Source organism: Sitodiplosis mosellana, unplaced genomic scaffold (assembly GCF_009176505.1).
Source record: "Sitodiplosis mosellana isolate CC-2019 unplaced genomic scaffold, AAFC_SMos_1.0 Smas_scaffold_1, whole genome shotgun sequence".
Lineage (NCBI taxonomy): Eukaryota > Metazoa > Arthropoda > Insecta > Diptera > Cecidomyiidae > Sitodiplosis > Sitodiplosis mosellana.
The window spans coordinates 22177788-22198553 of NW_022595244.1; the positions used below are offsets into that span (position 1 = coordinate 22177788).

Genomic DNA, 20766 nt, shown 5'->3' on the forward strand with positions numbered 1-20766 from the left:
TCTTTGATAACTTAATCATATAAACCACACGAATGAAAATAACTGAATTCGTCTTTATTTTTTTGTTGTTGTTGATAATTTAACAAAAGATCCCTATAAATTCACACCTATAGAGTAGTATACCTTTTCACTTAACTTAAATTTACAGAAAAAAGGTGTTGAAAATTAACAATTGAATGTCCAATTTGAACACATCTTTTTTTGTCATCGACATATTATTTACAATACACAAAATAATTTACACAAAAAAAAAAAGTATTTAAGTATAGAATTTTGGATTTAAAAGGTTCTCAAAAATTATTTACCGCAACCAGTGAAGAACATTGTTTTTTTTTTAATTCAACAAGTGAGAGAAAAAGATTTGTGTTATAATTTCAACTGCTCCAACAGTCCTGAGTCTTATGAGTCCGACGACATTTGATTTTGTAAACTGAGGTGTGCGTATGCGATTCAATATGCATGTCGTTCACAATGCAATTTAATAAATTAACTAAAATTACATGAATCGTTTAATTTTTTTTTTCTGTTTCGTTTATAAAATCGTACGCATTTAGGAAGCAACGAAGTGAGATGTTCCCAGAACTCCAAGTATGATTGTGATAAGAATGAAAATCAAAGCGAATGTTTGCACCAAAATTAGCACAGATTTATGATATTGTATCGCTAATGATAACGATTACGGTTTGTTTGATTCACTTTGATTTTGATTCTCTATCGCACCATGATTTATATCTTGTACCATTTTCAGAGCGTAATTGTATCATTTTGGTTTTTTTTTTTATCGTTATCACGGTACGTAAAAAAACAAATGATTAAACTCTTCAATTGAACTATTGCACTTTTGTATTAAACTAGTTTTTTGTGGCAACTGCAGTGGCGGCAACCGGTTGCTCTTGTGCTCCTTCACCTTGCTTTTCGGCTAATTTTTTCTGTTCTTGTGCATAATTATAAGCACGACTCAATTGAATGATTTGAGTCAACGCGACGAATACATTCACTGAGAAGAGACCGTAGTTCTTGGGAATGATAACCAATGAATAGCGTGACCAAATGACACCCGTTGCAAAAAGTGATGCTGATTGACCAATGGACAGGCTGTTGGCTGGACGTGATAAGTCACTCAAACCGGCAATGACAAGACTCTGTTGATAGGGGAAAAAATCGAGAAGAAAAAAAAAACGCACGCATTAAAATCGTGGAAGATAAAGATGATAAGTACGTGGGGCTTCATCGTATGATTAGCGGCATTGTTTTGGTAATTTTCGATCACATTGATAATGATTCACGAGTTGGCTTGTGAAGACGGAACATTTTGCACAGCCAAAATCATTACACACTCACCCATTTGAATGCTGGTGCCCAGAAAAATACTGTTTTTGGACCTGAAACGATGTAAAAAGAAGAAAAATTACAGACGAGTAGCCAGTGGATAAAACTTAAATAGGAGAAAATGCAACGATTTGCTTGGCGTTCGGTTTGTTTTCCGTTTGTTATGTAAACAGTGACATGCGCACACATGCTATCAACGAGCAAAATTATAACCTTGAGTTCACAGATAAATTGACTGGTTTCGCTTAATTGGCGAATCAACCCAATAAAATGTAATGCACTTAATAACTGTCAACGTTGGTTTTATGCCTCTTGCACACACACACACAAACATTAAACTCCGTATTTTATTGACATGATTACCTGCTGGATGATTCCAAAGTGGTTGTAGTTTTTTCGGTACGAATGGTTCCGCTGTTTTAACCAATAATTGATAGACTTTGGTTGGGATCGATGCTTTAGTCACAATATTTGCAGCTGGAGTTGCCATGATTTATCACAGATTCTTTTTCGCTTTAAAAAAAAAATCGCTTAATTGTCGGAGATGATGATTGTTGTGTGTGCTTCTACTTCGAGGTTCGTCGATCGACTGACTGATTTAATGCACGATTGTCACTTGTAGTATGGTGTTCTGTTGACGAATAATTCTTCCGCACAAACAAATCACATTAAAAATAGATTGATTGATATTTCCCCTTTTAGAACCGATTTTTTTCTTCCTTTTCCTTTTTGCAATTGGTACTGTGTTGTTGTGAATGCTCGTCGTATGATTTCGAATCAATCGGTCGTCTAAAAATATGCAAACGAAATTCGGTGCTATTTACGTAACCACACCAATTTGAATGAATCTATACTCACACTCAGTATGCCACACAACTGTTGTCGACGCCGTGAAAATACGAAAAAGCAATTTCACATCAGCATTAATGAACTTGAAACGAATAAAGCAAGGCTCGATTCTGTATGGGCCACTGAATGCGACGAGAATGACAAGAATAAAATCTTGACGTCGTATGTAACCCAAAAAAACACACGCAAAAAGTACACGTGAGACGTCAAATATGGAACACGTTGCACACATACGAACAGATCGTGTGATAAACACATCGCATTGGTGGTAGTGAGAGGCAAAGATAGTCTGCACACACACATGCACGCTGTGTAAACGTTAAAAAAAACGTTCAAATCTCGTCGATTCACACGCTCACTCCGATTGTGAACGTGCACAAACATCAACAAGTGAGCGTTTCATACGCTGCGATGGGTTTACAATGCGACAAACAGTTGTTTTTCAGTTATTTCGTTTTGTTTAAGAAATGCGGAACATCAAAGTGATGCCAAAACTTATTGCTTTGTTTCAATTGAACATTTCAATTTTGAATACGTCTATTTTTACCGGATGTGTTTTCTTATAGCATTCGCAACAGTTGAGTTGTTGGTATATTTGAGTGTGCATGAACGCTTGAAAAGACACGTATCTTAGCAATTTTGTTCGTAATTAAAGATTACTGAGTTTTTTTCGTCACAATTTTGGGCAAAAAGTGTGAAAAACTGTGTGATTGAACAGCATAATGAGCAGTGAGCACTCTTGGCAATAGAAGAGCCAAGCATAATTTTTCTTTTCTATATTTTTATGGGATAGAATCTTTCAATGGATCCCCGGTATTCGTATACCCCGGTATACGGTATTCGTAATACTTTAAGCTGTTTAAATTAGAGCAATGGTGTCTTCCAGGGTGTCTTATTCAAAATTGTTAAGCAAATTTGTTTCAATTTAGAAGATTTTTTTTATTTCCTGAAATCAACGTGAGTTCCAAATTTCGGGATGAATACAAACCAAGAGGAAGATATTTTTTAAAATTGCTTCCAAAAGGAAGGAAAAATTATGAATAAATTGCTAAGCATCATCCAATCTATGCATTTATTTTCTGGAAATTCCACGATTTCACGGCGAAAATTTTTGCGTCAAATTGTTTGAATGGGATTTTTGGATAGATTTCACTCAATTCGTCCATTGTGTATTGTGAGTCGATCTTGAATCCAACTTTATCAGCGATGTGATTCGAGTTGTCAGACACGAATAACGACTGTGTCACTCGAATATCAAGAGCTTTGCACAGTGGCTCCCTTAAATAAATTATCGTAATCATTTCTTGTTGCATTTGATTATTAGATGATTCAAACAATTATTTACCGTGCTTCAAGAAGTCGTTGACCTATATTCAAACCGCGATAAGCTTGCGCAACTGATAAGCAAATGCATCCCAAATATTTGTCAACCTTGTACTTTTCAAATATATCAACATTTGCGCGTAAAAGCCTCGTAATGGTCATATGATCTTTGTACTCATCAGTTTGTGCCTTAGATGGAGAAACAACAAGGGAAAAAAACATTGAAATCGATTAAATTAAAGAAAAGTTTTTATCAGAAATATTTGGATTGAACTCAAGAAATGTACCGCAAAAGTAACCTCTTGCCAAAATGGATCGTTTTTTACTGATACGTATGTAACATTCAATCCGACGATTTCGTCTGATCCCTCTCGAAAACAAACCAGCGTGGTTTTGTTGGGCAATTTCCATCGGCAAGAACGTAAATAATCTTCAACATATTTTTTATTGGTTGCTGCGCCTGAAAATTGTTCCAAATAAAATACAGACATAAATCAATAGAACAAAAATATCTAAAAACAATCAAAATTAATGGATTTATTACCAAAGAACTTTGTTATTGGCGCATCAAGCAAAAAATCATCAATTATGTGTTGAATGGCGTCGTCGAATCGATCCTCTGGCAAATCCTGGATCCTATATTTTATAATACGATCCGAATTCTTTGACTCTTTTGCATTAAACTCTAGCCAAACATTCGGGTACGAATTCGTTGTATCAATTGGACGGGACCAAGCTGGTTTCATTTTTGACTAAACGGTTCCAGATCTGAATGTCGAATGATGAACTGTAAACGAAGCAAACACTGGAGTTACTCTCCAATGAAATCTTGGACTTGATTATGGATATAAAGAGTGCATTATCAATTGAAATTTTTTATGAATAGATAAACTCAGAAGAGGCCGTATTTTTGGGGCATGATAACCAACGAATACACCAAACAAAAGCATTTTCAAATGTGCTGTTGATTGACCGACCGACCGACCGATGATTCTGTTGGTAATCTATATGATAACGTTATTTATCTTTTTGATAAAACAATCAAAAAATGGAATAAAGAAAGTGCAGTATTTTGAAGTCTCTTAAGAATGTACAAATACGTAATATTATTTTTCGACAATTGATTGGATTTTTTTTTTGTTTCATCATTTTTATTCAGTTTTTGTTATTGTTGTTGCATATTGTTGCATTACACGCTTCTTCAAACTTTTATCGCACTAATATGACTTTATTTTAATCCCTCTTCCTCCCAACAGCTAAATCAGTCAAGTGTTGAGTCAAACGAATGATGATGCAATATGAAACATTCGTTTGATCTTACGAGCTACAAATGCTCTTGCAAGACAGCGTGCGTATTCGAAAAATGCAATCAACCTTACTTGTTAAATTGCAATTGAATCGCAACACAAATATTTACGTCGAAAATTTCATTTGATATCACGTGCAACTGTCTCTTGCTGATCCAAAAGCATTTTCAAATGAAAACGCGGTGCTTTGAACGCTTTTACTGCGCAGGCCAATCGAATGTCATATGATAAGCTTTTCTCCGCTTTCGCTCCGACTTTTTCGGTCCAGTGCGCGCTGTAATTCAAAATAAAGGAGCATCCATTGAAAACATAGGTCTCTCTCCTCAAATCGCAGCATCTTTCAAACAGATGAGAAAAATCGATTCTAGCAGCAATAGTGTACGATTTTTGCTGCGGATAAAATTGAAAAAATACCATCAAATTCGTCATTTTTTCCACAAAATTCAGTTAACAAACTGTTAATTTATGTTTTAAGTTTATATCTACAAAGAAAAGTTATAATTATCTGTCGAAAATTTAAGAAATTAAGAAATGTTGTGGTTGAAAGTGTTTGTGGTGTTTATTTTCTGGGCGGGAGCAGCACAAGCTAGAGGTATATACTCGATATCAAACATTTTTGACAACTTGTCGGTTTATCATATTTTTTTATTCTTTTTTTATATTGTAACCAAAAGCAACCGGAATCAAGTCGCCTGAGGCGAATCCTGATGCAAAACGTCTTTATGACGACTTACTCAGTAATTACAATCGATTAATCCGACCTGTTGTCAACAACTCTGAAACTCTAACAGTTTGGCTTGGCTTGAAATTATCCCAATTGATGGAAGTGAATCTCAAAAATCAAGTCATGACCACTAATTTATGGGTGCCGCAGGTGATTAATTTGTCTAAAAGACATTTAAAAAGAAACTTGAAGATAAAAACAACGAAAAATTGAAGAAGAAAATTATTTATTTGTCAGAAATGGTACGATTACAAATTAAAATGGGATCCGGAAGAATACGGCGGCGTGGAAATGCTTTACATTCCATCGGAACATATTTGGCTACCGGATATTGTGCTTTTTAACAATTGGGATGGAAATTATGAGGTTTGCAGAAAAAAAGAAATTGAAAAACTTTTTTTTTATCAAAATGATTCGTATTCTTTTTAGGTAACATTGATGACGAAAGCGACACTGAAATACACGGGCGAGGTATGCAAATGATGAAATAATTTCGAAACAATTTACTTTGTAATTAAAGTTTCAATTCTAATCAGGTATTCTGGGAACCGCCAGCCATTTACAAATCATCGTGCGAAATTAATGTCGAATATTTCCCGTATGACGAACAAACTTGCTTCATGAAATTTGGTTCGTGAACTATAATTTTGGATGTATAAAAAATATATTAAATGTTTATTTAAATCAAATTTATTTCGACAAAAAAAAACTGAATAAATTAAAAATGGACTACAATTTCAAGGATCCTGGACATATAATGGCGCGCAAGTTGATTTGCGACACTTGGATCAACAGGCAGGAAGCAACATTGTTAACATAGGCGTTGATTTAAAGGAATTTTACCCGAGTGTTGAATGGGATATTCTCGAAATTCCAGCCGGTCGAAATGAAGAATATTATCCGGAGTTTACTGAACCATTTTCAGGTGAATTTCTTGCCGCTTTCTCTTTAATTTAAACTAAAATTCGATGAATTTTAAACCACAACTCTATGCACATTTTCAGATATTACATTTAAATTTACAATGAGACGAAAGACGTTGTTCTACACAGTCAACTTGATTATTCCATGCGTTGCACTGACATTCCTTACGGTATTGGTGTTCTATTTGCCAAGCGACTCCGGTGAAAAGGTGAATTTTACATAAACTAGCGAAAGAGAATTTCGCCCGAAATTAATTTCTGCAAATATGTTTGGAAAACAGGTCACTTTGTGCATTTCAATTTTGGTGTCGTTGACTGTGTTCTTCTTGCTTTTGGCCGAAATTATTCCACCAACATCACTGGCCATTCCATTGCTGGGAAAATATCTCCTCTTCACAATGATTTTGGTCTCACTGTCCGTTTGGACGACCGTGTGCGTTCTGAATATTCATTTCAGGTAGGCTAATCAATGATAAACTTAGTTTGAGCGTTTGCAATTTCAATGTGGTTTCAAGTACTTTTGATGGAATTTTCGTCATTTTCCAATGCTATCATTCCACAGATCACCATCAACACATAACATGTCGACGGGTGTGAGAAAATTATTTTTGGAATTTTTGCCGAAAATTCTTTTCTTGCGACGCACCAAATACATAATGCCAGACTATGATGACAATGCACCAATCCATGGATACATTAACGAAATGGATGTTAGGTAAAAACTTAGAAAAAATTTGATAAACCTAAGCATTTTCCGATAAAAACGCTTCAATTTCAACACACCATTTCCAGGGACAGTGTTAGCGATTTCACCAGCGACTACAAAATCGATGGTCATGATGGTAATTTTGAAAATATTACTTCAAATGTGCCACACACGTCTGGTAAGAACTCTCAGTTCGATATTGCCCATTAATCATGTTCATGTTTTTAGTTTTCCATGAAATTTGATGTTGTGAATTGGCACTGGTTCATCATCGTTTTCATTTGTTTGTTTCAAAAATGCATTCATATATTTTGTGTTCGAAATTTTTTTTTGTCAATCTTTTTGGTTGAATCCGCGTACAGCAACAAACCAACCGTATGTGAAGCTCACATTGTGAAACATTTTATTATCGAATAATTGAAATTGTTCTTCATGTCTCGACTTCTGTTTTCCTTTTGCTGTTTGACAATGATTGAACATTGTTTTGGATTGAGCTTGCGTCAGTAGAAAGTATCTCGAAAAATGAATTTATTTCTATAAAGGATGAAACCATCAAAGAAATTGTAATAAAACTTGAAAGCCCCCATCCATCAAATGTTCAATTAAATGTCAACGGGTTTTTAGCCTCTTCTGGTGCATCACTTTTTCTCATCTCTTCAAATCTATGAAAATCTAATGTTTGGTTTGCATGCGTTTTTCTTCATTCACTTTAAATTCCATTCTATTTTGAATGCTATCTATTGTGATTTTTTCAAATCTATCTTAATCTATGTCTGTCTCTTTGTGCGCTATACATTTTCTTTCGGTGTATATTTTAATAAAAAAAATATTGTGTCGTTGCGATGTGCTTGTGCCTGTTCTTCTTACTCTCTTCGATATAACGAAACGACACAAATTCCAACATGCTTCAACATAAAATCCAACAAGTAAACAAACGAGATGGCAAATAATCTTTCCTTATGACTTTAGATAGTATTATATATGTTCTCAAGCTATACAGTGTCTTTCATGCTTGATGTAGCAATAGAAATGAATTTATATACATTTCTAATATAATTTATTTTCCTCGTTTTCAATTGGTTACTTCCGTCCGGGTATAACTACCAGCTGATACCGAATCAGATAACATATTTCCGCGCAAATTGACACCAGAAGTATTGCAAGCGCTGCGTGGCGTTCGATTCATCGCACAACATATTAAGGATGCCGATAAGGATAATGAGGTAATGCGTTTTACTTTTTGAGAGAATATTCTCTTGATGCAGCGGTTGCGTTTTTTTTTTGTCTCGGTTTCAGATTGTTCAAGAGTGGAAATTTGTTTCGATGGTTCTGGATCGCTTTTTGCTGTGGGTGTTTACGTTGAGCTGCATTGGTGGCACACTCGGGATCATTTTCCAGAGTCCTTCACTGTATGACACTCGCAAATCATTGGCACTTGAGCTCAGCGAGATCACCATCATACACGACGGGGGCTCAACACTTGATCGGAAACTAACCATCTTCGACGAACCATTGGGCGGTGCTGCATAATTGCATCGAATTGCGTTTATGTAAGCAGTCACTCTTCAACATCATCTGCCCAACAATCACACCTAATGGAAATATAATATTGATTATTTGGTTCGAAACAATCGAAACCATTTCAATAGAAATTATTATTAGAACGCATTTTATATAGAAAATAACGGCAATTTCATAATAAGACAAAAAAAAGTGCAACGTAGTCATCATTCAACCGATTTTAAAGTAAACACCAAACCAATAGCAATAAAAAATTATCGAAATGAATCAATGCAGATGTATCGAAATAAATAGAAAAAATACACATAATGAAATGATGTCACACGCTCAATAAACAAAACATTTATTTGAACTGATTTTGGATGTTGTTTGTTTTCATTTGTATGGAAAATAAGTAAGTATAGCCCCGACTCGAAGCTCTCGAGTAAAATCGAAATGTTTACCTTGTTTTGCGCATGATATTGACACTTGAAGTGAAAGACTTTAGTTTTTATATATACCGTGCAGCTTCTCGACTAGATGAACATTCAAATCTTGGAAGATTTGCCGAAATGACTTCGGGTAGAGCGATTTCAATTGAATATTTTATGTAGTTTAGTGTAGGAACAATTTTTTTGGGCAATCGGCTGTCGAAAAACTGCTATAAAATGGAACAACTCAAATCTTGGTAAAAAAAACGTATTTTCCACGAATCAATCTCGGTTGCATCAAGATCATTAAATCGCGACATCAATGCTTCAATCAACATTCGAACACTGTGTAAGTAGTACTACTTACTGTTGCGGTGTAATTGGGCTTTTGATGATTGTTTTCCTATATTTTTACTTACACATACAGTTTATTGCGACACATATGATGTGTCACGGCCTGCAAATTTCACTGAACCGGCACCAAGTCAAAACGATCGAAATAAAAGACGAAGATTGGAATTGGATGAAGCCAGAATAAGTGCCACCAAAAATTATCATCGCACCAAACGTCGTCGTAACAATCCAAATGTCAGTGGACTAGAACGAAAACCGGTAATTAATTGAAAAAATAACACTATTCAATTATTCAAATATATATTCATTTTATTTTTCTTTATCCCCAGCAATACAAGACAACATTGGCTGCCTGTTATCTTGGTAAATTTGATAGTTTCACCGAAGACTACTATAGTGACAGTGATAGTAGTGCATCAGTATCATCATCGGATAGCGATCACAGTGACAACTACAGCGACTACAATGACGAGTGCGAGTGAAGAGATGATGATGGAAGAGAGCAACAAATATCAATTTAGATTAGTTTTAAGAGAAAAATACAAATGATAATACCAATATAGAACTTAGTTCTACGTCGTGACAGTGGCTGCTGAAAAGCCGTAATAGGCTATTCTTACAGCATAGGACGCAAACAATTCAGCGAATCCGTTCGAAAGAACTGGAGTGCTTGAATCAATCTCGACTGTATCATAGAAAAAAAAGCCCAAGATCCAAGACGAACCGACAAAATATCTCGAGATATAGAAAATGTAAAGTAAACTAAAGAAAAGTTGATTGATAAATGGGTCGCCAGAAATGAGATTCAAGAAGGTCGTTTCGGAACGCATGCAGCTGTTGGTTGTAAGTCAACGAATCTTCAAATGTACACTTCAAATGCAAATGTTCGCATGCCAACCGAATGAAAACTTTGCAACAACAAACATCTTTGCCACTTTTTGCGTCAACAAACAAAACAGTTGTAAACCTATTTTGAATTTTAAATTCATATCTTTCGATATTGTTTCAGAAGTTTTTCGCCCTCCCCACCCTTGGGTGGTTTATTTGTGTTTTCCATAAAAGTTATGTTTAATTCATCAGTTGCAACCAAACATGAATAGTTTTCTTATTTCGAAAAAGAAAAACCGTAAGCAAATCGTTCACTAGATTTTCCATTGAATCTCTTCAAGTTTTTCCCATCGAGTTCGATGCCAAATGGTTCATTTGGCTTGGTTTTGCAGTAAGTCGTTTACTCTAGAAATTCAAAGAGCTACCACTGATGCCATCGCTGATTTGATATTACATCGTTAGCCGAAGTAAATTTTTGTTTCAATCAATTGAACATCTCTCAAGCAAAAATGATTTTTTTATTCGGCTGCTTGTTTGTGTACTACATTTATTCATCTCGCATCATCTGTTCATGTTTCTGCAAATTCTGAACTCAGCCAAACGACGTGCTTATGCCAATTGTGTGTTTGTCGGTTTCTTGGAAACATAGTTGTTGCAGCGCTGTTTTCCTTTATCTTCAGCACGTTCGTTCACTGTGACTTGTGCCACACATTTTTGACCTAAACATCTGTGCGTCGGATGACGATTTGCTTCGTTTTCCAAGTTGGAAATTCCAAAACGTGACTTGGTGCCGAAAAATACAGCGCTACGCATAGTTCAATTGTGCTGTTTCGCTTTTCGCCAATTAATGTCTTAAAAGTCGCTTTGATTCTATTTTTCGATTTTTTTAAAAATGGAATCAACACAAAAATATATGAGATATAAAGTGTGTGTGTGTGTGTGTGTTACACACTTCCTTCGTAATCATTTGGCACAGTGCTTCCTTTGTCAAATCTGTCGCTATCGCATCACTCTTTGTTTCCTCTCATCAAATCGTCCCAATGAACTCTTTACTTCTAAACGACTATTTTTGGAGAAATTGACTCCGCAAAGATCATTCACGCATAGAATTCGAAACGAGAACATTAATATTAGAATCGTGTACTCGTTCGGCATTGAACCACATTATGAACTAGTTCACACGTTCACTGCTCAGATGAATTCCCATCGAACGAAACCAAACACTGATAATGCATCACCGTCATATGTCGTCGTTTCAAAATTCATTTGCATTTTGCGAATGCAAGGATAAACTCCCCGTCAACGATTTAAATGTAAATTAAGAATTTTGCTGTAGAAAACAGTTGAAATTTGAATATTCAGTCTGATCTGATAAACAACACAAAGTTGTGCTTGTACATTTATCATATGCATGTTTGTGGCTTTAATAACAACCAACTGTTGGTCTCCATTCTCAGTCATTTTTCGATAGCATTTAACATCAGAAGCAAGTTTCGGTACAAATAAAATGATTCGAAAGTTATTCACTCATTTCACAATAATCACTTTATTTTTCAACTATTTCACTGCGAGTACGTAATTGTCCAGTGCAAATGTGATTCTCATTCATTTCAAATGTCGATCCATTTGAATGAACTTCGAAACATTTTTTTTTCAACTAGCATAATATTCACAAATTAAATTATTTTTATTTTGTCTTCACATTAGAACAATAAATTCATTCAGGAATACATTTTTGTTGAATTCAGTGCTCTTTCAACTAAAAACACAAATGTTAAAAATTCAAGTTCACAAAATTTCGTCACAAATTCGATCTTCAGTGAAGAAATAATATTTTCAAGTGTAAACTCAAAATGTTTCGCATATCGAACGACGATCAGTTGAGTCTTTGCGTCTTGTTCACCGATAACAAAATAACATATCTACTGAAGCGTTGCCAGTTCAACGACAGAAAATACGAAAAGAGAACTAAAGATATGGGACGCGCAAACAACACAATGAACTCAATATGATAAATAGCGGCTATCGCTTGCATTTAAATGAATGAAAACGAATTCAGTTGCGTAAGCAGAATAGTTTCTCGTCGTACACGATTCTCAGTCGATTGAATGCGTGTGTGAAAGAATTGCGACAAGTTCAAAGAATTGCGGTATTACGTATTGATTGCTCTACTTTTTCTCTAGCAAGATGCTCAAACAGAGATTACGTCGCAGAACGGGTTCTTTCTCTAATTGTTATGGCACAGTGTTAAATGTGCATTTTGCTATCGTTGCAGTTATGTGTATAACTGGATTGCGAACATATGTTGTACTTTTCTTTCACTAGGAATTCAGTGATTCTTATCGATTTGAAATTAAGTTCGTGAAAAAATGATTGATAAATTATTTTTCATACTCATAGTTGGTTTCGTTACATCGGAAGAATCAAAGTGTGACCCATTTCCGTTCGGTACAAATATTTTGAATGTGGTTGTGGCGGCATTCATCGGCTCGATATTGCCAAACTTTTGCCCATGCAGTTATCCATGTACAGCAGAAACGGTGAAGGAACACGTTCAATTTTTCTATATAAAGAGGTAAATTTGTTTCTTTTAAAATTATTGTGCGCCGAATCAAGACACTAATAAAACATTAATAATAATGAAAATAATGTTTAGCAACATGGAGTATTACTATCAACTGGATCTAAATAATACCGACGACAGAAATATGGTGATTCAAGAAGATGATATTAAGTTTCTCATTCACGGCTACACCGACAAAGTGCAATTCAACAAAACAGGTTCAATTTCCTTTTGACTCATTATTCAATTTAATGAACTCGAATCGGCGTTAATCTCACATTATTTATCTTCTTAAGGTTGGATGGAACCAACGGGAGTAGCATTGGCAAATGCCACAAATGGCATCGTTATTTTGGTTGACTATCAGAATGTATCGAGCTGCAGTTACGGTCGAAGTGTTGATGAAATTGTTCCATCCATTGGATCATATTTGGCACGAGTAATACAAGAGTTGGAGCTAGATACCGACATTATCGAATTGATTGGTCATAGTCTCGGTGTGATTGAATACGAGATTGAAATGATAATAGATATTTTATTCAGTTTCTTCTCTTATAGGTGCGCACATCGCAGGCTATGCCGGAGCAACATTGAACGGTACTCTTAGTCGCATAACCGGTAAGCAATGGAAATTTTTACATTGAAAAAAGAGTTTGCTTGATCAGAAGTAAAATAAGATAAGAATGTTGTATTGTCAAGGATTGGATCCAGCCGGCCCGGGCTTCGACTCCACCAAAAATGGATTGAACAAAACTTGTGCCCGTTTCGTGCAAGTGCTGCACACAAATCCAGGCGAGTTAGGCACCAATGAACAACGTGGTGATTTGAATTTTTATGCCAATAATAAAACAACAACACAGCCGGGTTGTCCGTTCAAGCAATGCGGTCATGCGAAAGCAATATTTTACTACTTCGCCTCATTGTTTCCGCAGAATGAATTCATCGGTGTAAATTGTGAAGATCAAGATTCTCGCGAAGCTGATACACTCATATCCCGTTTTGGATATTTTACCGATGACATCGAAGGGAATTTCTGCTTCAATACCACTTCATGCTTTCCATTCACTGCCGAACCATTAATCACATCCACTGAAATGACGAGCACAGAATCAAGTGATACACCAACAACAGCAATAGCGACACAGGAAATACCCATTTCGACCGAAATGCTAAAATCACGCAGAAGAACCAAAAAATTCAAAGATGGACGGGTGATAATATCGAAAAGAGATAAAATTTGCCAGCAAAATTGCAAAGGCAATTGTGACAATAAGTGCGAAAGTTGATTTCCTCTTTACTGTTGTAGTAGGCTCAAATACGTTGGATTAAGTCCAAATATGTCGACAACATATTTTTTTCTTTGTGTATTTTAGTTAAATTTAATGTAATATTTGAATGAATAAATGTTGCGTTACGACTGGAATTTGGCGAAAATAAATGATTTTCTCGCTTTTCGAAAGGCTTAGTTATTTTATTTAAAAACGATTTATGCGGATAAATTTATTTGGGAAAACCGATTACAATTTCACGTGTCCAATATACTTATATAATGTGCTATGTTAGAAGAAATCATTTTGATCACTTTGGAAGCAATGATTTGATTATGATTGAGGTGAACTTGGAAACATTGAAAACTACTAGTGCAACAGTTTAAATTTAACCGGTAATGTGAAATAAATTGAAGGAACGACCTAAATAAAGCAATAAATGTACATCGTGTGAGTCTGGAATTTAGTCGAACGTGTGAACGTTCAATTTCACTTTTGTGGTGTCTCTTCGGCGAAATTGCTACCGCCAGTTATGCAAAAATGGCTGACCATTCGTATGAATCCAATCGGCAAAATTTACCAATTATTCTGCTAAAATATGTTATTTTCATGATTGGAAATGCAAACCGACCACTCTCTTATCACGGTTACGGCATCGTCACTTTGAACTTGGAAACATTTACTGATGCAAGTTGTGAAAAAAATCACTAAAAGAACATTTCAACGGTCATGTAGGAAAAAATGCAAAAAAGATTGCAAATGCTGCTCTAAATAATCAATTCGAAGGAAATAAATAGAAACTTTGTTCTGTGCAACTGAATCGGTATTTTATTTGCGTGGATTTTACATTGAGTCTTGTTATATGGGTAAATAAATTATGATTTAAGCGATTAACAGCTAACATGAAACTTACAATGTTCGGCTAACGCAATGCTTGATGTGTTGTTCCATGGAAATCTATAAAACTGAAATTTTAATGATGCCAAAATCAAATGCATGCTACGCGAAGCGCTTTTAATTTATTTTAACTCAACATTAATCAACACATCAAAATATGAAATTATTGCGTACGGTGAATTAAGTGAAATCGATACACTATTTTGGTCAAGTGGGATATATGTAATCCTATTCACGAAGAACCGTAAAATATGAAAATCCACGGTTGACATTCTGAAAGGTCAATGTTTGCATTATTGTTTCTATTTAGGCTATGGATTGAATATTTTGACGTTTTTCAAAATAAATTCACCGTTTTGAATGTTTCTCTAGTCAATTTAACGCCGCCAAATCCTTGAAGAATGATTTCTTTTCGAGTTGTCATCACGATGATTGGCAGCAATCGTTGAATATCCATAGGCAATAAATACCATTGGCTTTGACCAATAATATCGTTCAGTGTATTGAATTTTCTTGTTAAACTTTCACCAGAATTGCAAAATAAAAAATTGGCGGCGAATGACCAGAACATCAGAATAAAAATGCGCACGACAGCGAACACATTCTTTATATTTCCCGACTAGAATAAGAGATTAATTAAATGCATATGTAGAGTAAACGCGGCTTTTCATGTGTAAAAGAATGTTCTTTTGACTTATTCATATTAAAATACATTTAGCATTTCGGTTTGAAGCATCAGAAGTGTGCTGCATATTGTTGAAATGCTCCATAAAAAGTACGCAGTTAGAATGACTTCTGACGTTTTTGTGAAATCAAAAGCAAACCTATTGAAGATGATGATTTCAATTATTTCTTGTCAATATTTGATTGGAATACTTTTATACTGAACTGTTTTATTATCGCATGAAATTGAATGAATTTCGCCAGCTTTTCTTTGAGTTCCCTATGGCTTAGCTTTGTGTCGCTGTTCATATTTAAAAAAAACAAATCTTGTTTGGCATTCCCAGTAAAAGACATCAACATACTGCATGATCCGATTAGAAAATTCAAACTACAAGCAGCGACCAACATAAGAAAATAAATGCACGGAAATTGAATGAAGCAAGCAATCAAATAGCCCGATGGTGTTTTCCATTCGAATGGCAACCTTGAAGAAGATAAATTGAGAAACGCACGATAAAACCTAAAACTGAATTTGAGTTAGTACCAAACTAAAAATGGCAAGCGAAAAGCATCGCTTCCGGAGTCGGTTGCAAAATAAGCGAAATAGCTCGCGATGAACGGCGACAAGACGACACCTGGGAATGTAATTTTGGTGAAGCCAAAATAAAAGTTCTTTGCCCATTTATCAACTTTTTCAATTGCTCCGTCGTAAATTGCTGTCGACATTGGAGGCGCAAGTCCTACAGTAATTTGAATCATATTTGAGTAGTTATTCAAATTTATCTAGAAATTTGACTCACGCTTTTTAATAACATTTTCGTAATTTTCAAGTAATTGAAAAATGTCGAGTTTCTTTCGAAACATCGCAATCAACGTGTAGAAGAGCAGTGACGTGGTTGCGACTGCATAGTATGAATCTGCCATTTCACTAAGCGTATTGGCCTTGAATAAGAAGAAATCCATCAGTGAAATGATGTATTGCCCGAAGAGAATGAAAATCAGCAGAATTATCCAATCGAATTGATACTTTCGAGACGATTGAAACGGATAGATTCCCAATGTACCAAATAAGTCACGAGTCGATTGGAAAGACTTCATTTCTGTTGTAAGTTGCATAGAAATGAATCCTCTCAATAATTTGCAGAAAATGTTTGTAATTTGTAATGGGACTTACTAGTGAATAGTTTCAAAAAATGCAGTAAAATACTTTTAATAACAGAGTTTTTATGTAAATTTTGTTGTTAATTGGAATAACCAACTTAAGTTTTTATCTTGAAAATATTTTCAAACTATAATGTTAATGCTTTGTGAAACTAAATAGGTTTCTTTTACGCAGATGAATATCTTTTAATTTTCTTTGGCGAGTGCACACTTTCAACTTTAGCTATTGACTAAAGCAGTTGCTACAGCATTCTGCCTTTTATATTAACCACCTGAGAGGCTCAGTTAGCAAGCAATAAAAGTTCGTTCAAAGTATTTATAACTCATTGACAACATTCTATTCGGCGTTTCATATCATTGCATCTTGGAAAAATAAAGTACAGTCAAGCCGCTGAAAAACGGAAAATCATTTTACACACTTTTGAAATATTTAGCAATCTAAAGGCACATCGTTTGACATTTTTCACTGACGAAAATGATTTGTTGAATTTTATTATATTTTATTTAAGTTCACCGTTTGTGTAGTTTCCGAATCGCCGAAGCTTCACTGTGGAATAATTCCTCTGTCAAGCTCTGATTGGCACGGCTTCCTGAAATCTAAATTAACTCGAACTTTTGAACAAGCTCAAAAAAATGGCCACCCTATTAGCTTCACGTGTTTTACGACTTTCATTTCAATTGAAAGGAAAGGGAATCATTTATTTTTTCTAGAAAAAAAAATCACGAATATATCGTTTTATATTTTTGTTGTTATTCAAGTTTGGTAAACAATCATCAGAGGGAAAAAATGGTCGTTGTCTCCCATTGTTTTTATTTGAAGAAAATAAACATGTAATGTAATCGATATCATTTTGTGTGTGATGAACACTCAAGCATAACAGTAAGCCTCTAAAATTGCCTTTAAAATTAATTACACAATTGATTGAAACACACGAAAAAATGGCTACTATTATACAATTCAAAGTTTGGAATCTGAACAATTGTCATGAAAACCAGCATTGAAATGAAGAGAAAACTAAAACAACGCTTAAAAATCAATCAATCAATTGAATTTCGAAAATAAACGTAGATCGAAGTAGTCACGTGAAATAAAAGAGAGCGAATCAGTCGACTAAAACTGAAAATATGTATCGCAACGCATACCAAAAAGGTGGATTTCTCACGGTGTTTTATTCGATTGGTCGGAGCCCGTTAAAGTTTTGGAAGTGCCAAACGCGAGAAGGACATTGCAAGCGCGTCATAGATGAGGATTTGAATTCGACTGTGTTGGAATTGTCGGGCACCAATGTGTCAACGTGCAAAATTACCACACCGATTGAGCCGTACAAATCGCTGGGCATAAAATTGCCGTTCCTAACGATAATTGTGAAAAATATGCAGAAATACTGTACATTCGAAATTGAAGTTCGTGACCATGAAAACCAATTGCGTCGTTTTCAAGCATCAAATTTTCAGCCACACACGCGTACAAACATGTTCATTACTCAAATGCCGTTGCGGTTGGACCCTGGCTGGAATAAAATTGAAATCAATTTGGCCGATTTTACGCATCGTGCCTATGGTACACGTTACGTGGAAACGGTTTGCATTCGCATGAATGCAAACATTCGATTGCGACGCATTTATTTCTCGGACCAATTGTACGCAGAGGAGGAAAAACCAAGTGAATATCGACTTTTCGTACCCAACTATTCACACAGTGGAAGTGGAAGTGACAGCAATACACCAAACGCATCGGATTAATTCATTGCAATGCACTGTACAGCGCAGCACAACATTATTTGCTCTGAATACGAAACATTGTTAATAAAGTTGGCCAACAATAAAAGCGGTTACAAATTGTGTCGTGTCGTCTATGCATCCATTTATCAAATTCGTAATTGAATTTTTCCATTTTTAATTTGCTGTTGCATGCAGTCGTTGCACACAGCATTGTTTCCAATTAATTATATACCCATCTGATTAAATGGCATAACTAACAAAAGAATGGAGAAGAGAGAGAGAGAGCTCACCATAGCAATAGCGCAGCCAGCTAGAAAACAAATAAAGAAACCAACCGAAAGAAAATCAAGTTTGTTGCGAATTGTTGTTTGCGTACGTTAAAAAAAAGTCTCGCTGAAAAGACGCCGCACTAGAAAGGAAGCGGAATCGCGGTCGGGCGATACATTTGCAGCACTAACTCCTATGATTACTTTTTATTATTTTTTTTCTTTCTTTTTCTTCAAATTCTTTCTCATTTTTGATGCAATTTGTCTCAACCACATAATTACGACGACTTCGCAGCACAATTGCATTTTCTCGGAACAACAAATGAAATGAAAACTGTGAAACTTATATTATTTCTCGCTACAATTTTGTTCGAGTTCAATTTATTATGTGGCGTGGAAAGTTCCTCTCTTACGACGGAGTAGATTTTAACAATGTTATTTCATGAAATGGATGTATGAAATATTTACTTTCGAATCCATTATGTGGATATTTATCGAGACGCTCAATTTTGAAGAAGAAGCACAAAAAATGGACCGAATTCATTCGCTAGCGTCCAAATTGCATTCTTGTTCACAACAATATCAATAAAAATCCAATTAAAACTTCCTTGTACTCGACCCACGACGGATAAAGGAATATGGTTGGCATCGCCATCGTCCCCATCACCGCACACACGCACACAATTGACTTTCCCGTTGGTTTCCGCTTGAATCCAACCAATTACAAAGTGGCTCATTATTTAATTGCAATTTTCTTCGTTTCACAATTTAATGCTCGCTCGTAGCTTTAATCCTAGCCGCGTGAGCGCACGAGTTCAAGTCCATTAAATATATCACTTCATACACTTATCTTGCCTTCATCCACACTTATTTTGCTAGTTATTTTTATTCGCTTAAACAAGAAAAAAACCAGAAGCATAAACGATCTTTTTACTTTTACCCCTTGAATTAGGCCGTAAGTAAGACGATAAATACACATTAACGGTGTACACCGAGCAGTGACCGAATAAAAAGGCAAAACCACTTTATGCAGAGTGTTTGTGCGTGGCGACGATAATTTCTTTCACATATGAACTAGAAAAAAAAATTCAATCACTCAATAGAGCTTAACGAGTGATTTTGATCGACAGCGTTTCAATACCTTTTTTTTCTCGCTCTCTCCATTTTAATCACCAATTTAAAAGAATTGATCGTTTTAGCAAATCCATCGAGAACTGACAAAAAAGATTTATAACACCATTATTTATTGTGTGCTGAAGTTTGCTCGGAGACTTTTCGTAAGCGACTTTCCTTCATATGGCATTTAATAAGAGAATATTAGATCAAATTACTAGAAACACTTGGTGGTGATGGTACTGTCAAGCATCGGGTGTGATGTTGGTGTTGGTCTGTTTGTAATGGACGAAGAAACGTGGCTAAAAATGCAACAGCACCACGTTAACAGTGGAATTTTGAAACACGCTAATAACGACCTAAATCACCATCACCGCAAAACAATACAAAACAAAACGCAATTAATCATTTGCAAGAAGCAAGAAAGACACTTTGGACAACGAATGTGCGTTCGCGCGTCCATCCGCCCGACCAAGCAAAACAACCGTCCAAAGGCAAACTGAAGTCTTTCATCGCATATCGTTTCTCTATCTCTCTCACTAACTTGTACTCGTATTCTTGTCGTCTGGGATTCTCTTTGCGGTTGGCGTAAATTTTCATTTTTCATTCAGAGTTTCGTTGATGTCTTTGTTGCTATTTATTTTCATTCTTCGAGCGACGCTGATTAAATTAGCTGTATTGTGCGGCGGTGGTGGTGGTGGTGGTGGTGGTGATGGTGATGGTGCTGTGTTCATCGTGTTACGATGGGCCGAGCCATTGTGGCCAATAAAAGCGCGTTGAAATAAGCACACAATACATACATGCTTCTCACTGAGAAGTCTCAGTATTCGCTTGGCGAT

The 20766-nt window shown here is 35.5% G+C and overlaps 5 protein-coding genes and 1 long non-coding RNA gene across 11 annotated transcripts; 3 read left to right on the forward strand and 3 right to left on the reverse strand.

Annotated features, from left to right (window-relative positions):
* Positions 1-33: 33 nt before the first annotated feature.
* Positions 34-2434, reverse strand: LOC129575662 (mitochondrial pyruvate carrier 2-like). Of its 2 annotated transcripts, XM_055459548.1 has the most exons (4): positions 2188-2434; positions 1693-2118; positions 1342-1382; positions 34-1142 (listed from the first exon to the last, which is right to left on the reverse strand). In XM_055459548.1, the coding sequence occupies exons 2-4, from the start codon at positions 1817-1819 to the stop codon at positions 852-854; spliced, it is 459 nt and encodes a 152-aa protein (XP_055315523.1). In that variant the 5' UTR covers positions 1820-2118; positions 2188-2434; the 3' UTR covers positions 34-851. The 2 variants fall into 2 exon arrangements, with proteins under 2 accessions (XP_055315523.1, XP_055315533.1); XM_055459558.1 differs by having other exon boundaries at positions 1693-2335.
* Positions 2435-3242: 808 nt separating this feature from the next.
* LOC129575577 (uncharacterized) lies at positions 3243-4247 on the reverse strand. 2 transcript variants are annotated; one of them, XM_055459401.1, is made up of 4 exons: positions 4046-4247; positions 3801-3961; positions 3524-3690; positions 3243-3456 (listed from the first exon to the last, which is right to left on the reverse strand). In XM_055459401.1, exons 1-4 carry the CDS (start codon positions 4245-4247, stop codon positions 3243-3245), a joined length of 744 nt encoding a protein of 247 aa, XP_055315376.1. The 2 variants fall into 2 exon arrangements, with proteins under 2 accessions (XP_055315376.1, XP_055315366.1); XM_055459391.1 differs by having other exon boundaries at positions 3789-3961.
* A 24-nt stretch (positions 4248-4271) lies between these two features.
* Positions 4272-9036, forward strand: LOC129575529 (acetylcholine receptor subunit beta-like 2). 4 transcript variants are annotated; one of them, XM_055459290.1, is made up of 12 exons: positions 4272-5400; positions 5483-5682; positions 5770-5898; positions 5962-6003; positions 6069-6162; positions 6275-6457; positions 6537-6664; positions 6737-6912; positions 7018-7170; positions 7248-7339; positions 8269-8384; positions 8458-9036. In XM_055459290.1, the coding sequence occupies exons 1-12, from the start codon at positions 5340-5342 to the stop codon at positions 8689-8691; spliced, it is 1608 nt and encodes a 535-aa protein (XP_055315265.1). In that variant the 5' UTR covers positions 4272-5339; the 3' UTR covers positions 8692-9036. The 4 variants fall into 4 exon arrangements, with proteins under 4 accessions (XP_055315265.1, XP_055315289.1, XP_055315273.1 ...); XM_055459314.1 differs by having other exon boundaries at positions 4767-5400; positions 7248-7297; positions 8284-8384; XM_055459298.1 differs by having other exon boundaries at positions 4768-5400; positions 8284-8384.
* A 2671-nt stretch (positions 9037-11707) lies between these two features.
* Positions 11708-14123, forward strand: LOC129569603 (phospholipase A1-like). Its single transcript, XM_055448676.1, has 6 exons — positions 11708-11845; positions 12675-12849; positions 12931-13055; positions 13134-13334; positions 13396-13455; positions 13537-14123. The coding sequence occupies exons 1-6, from the start codon at positions 11782-11784 to the stop codon at positions 14121-14123; spliced, it is 1212 nt and encodes a 403-aa protein (XP_055304651.1). The 5' UTR covers positions 11708-11781.
* Positions 14124-15021: 898 nt separating this feature from the next.
* Positions 15022-15826, reverse strand: LOC129575720 (uncharacterized). The gene is made up of 3 exons (XR_008688823.1): positions 15715-15826; positions 15355-15621; positions 15022-15275 (listed from the first exon to the last, which is right to left on the reverse strand). It is a non-coding gene; the product is annotated as an uncharacterized LOC129575720 (long non-coding RNA).
* A 2125-nt stretch (positions 15827-17951) lies between these two features.
* Positions 17952-18569, forward strand: LOC129569668 (uncharacterized). Its single transcript, XM_055448807.1, has one exon. It carries the CDS (start codon positions 17952-17954, stop codon positions 18567-18569), a length of 618 nt encoding a protein of 205 aa, XP_055304782.1.
* Positions 18570-20766: the final 2197 nt, after the last annotated feature.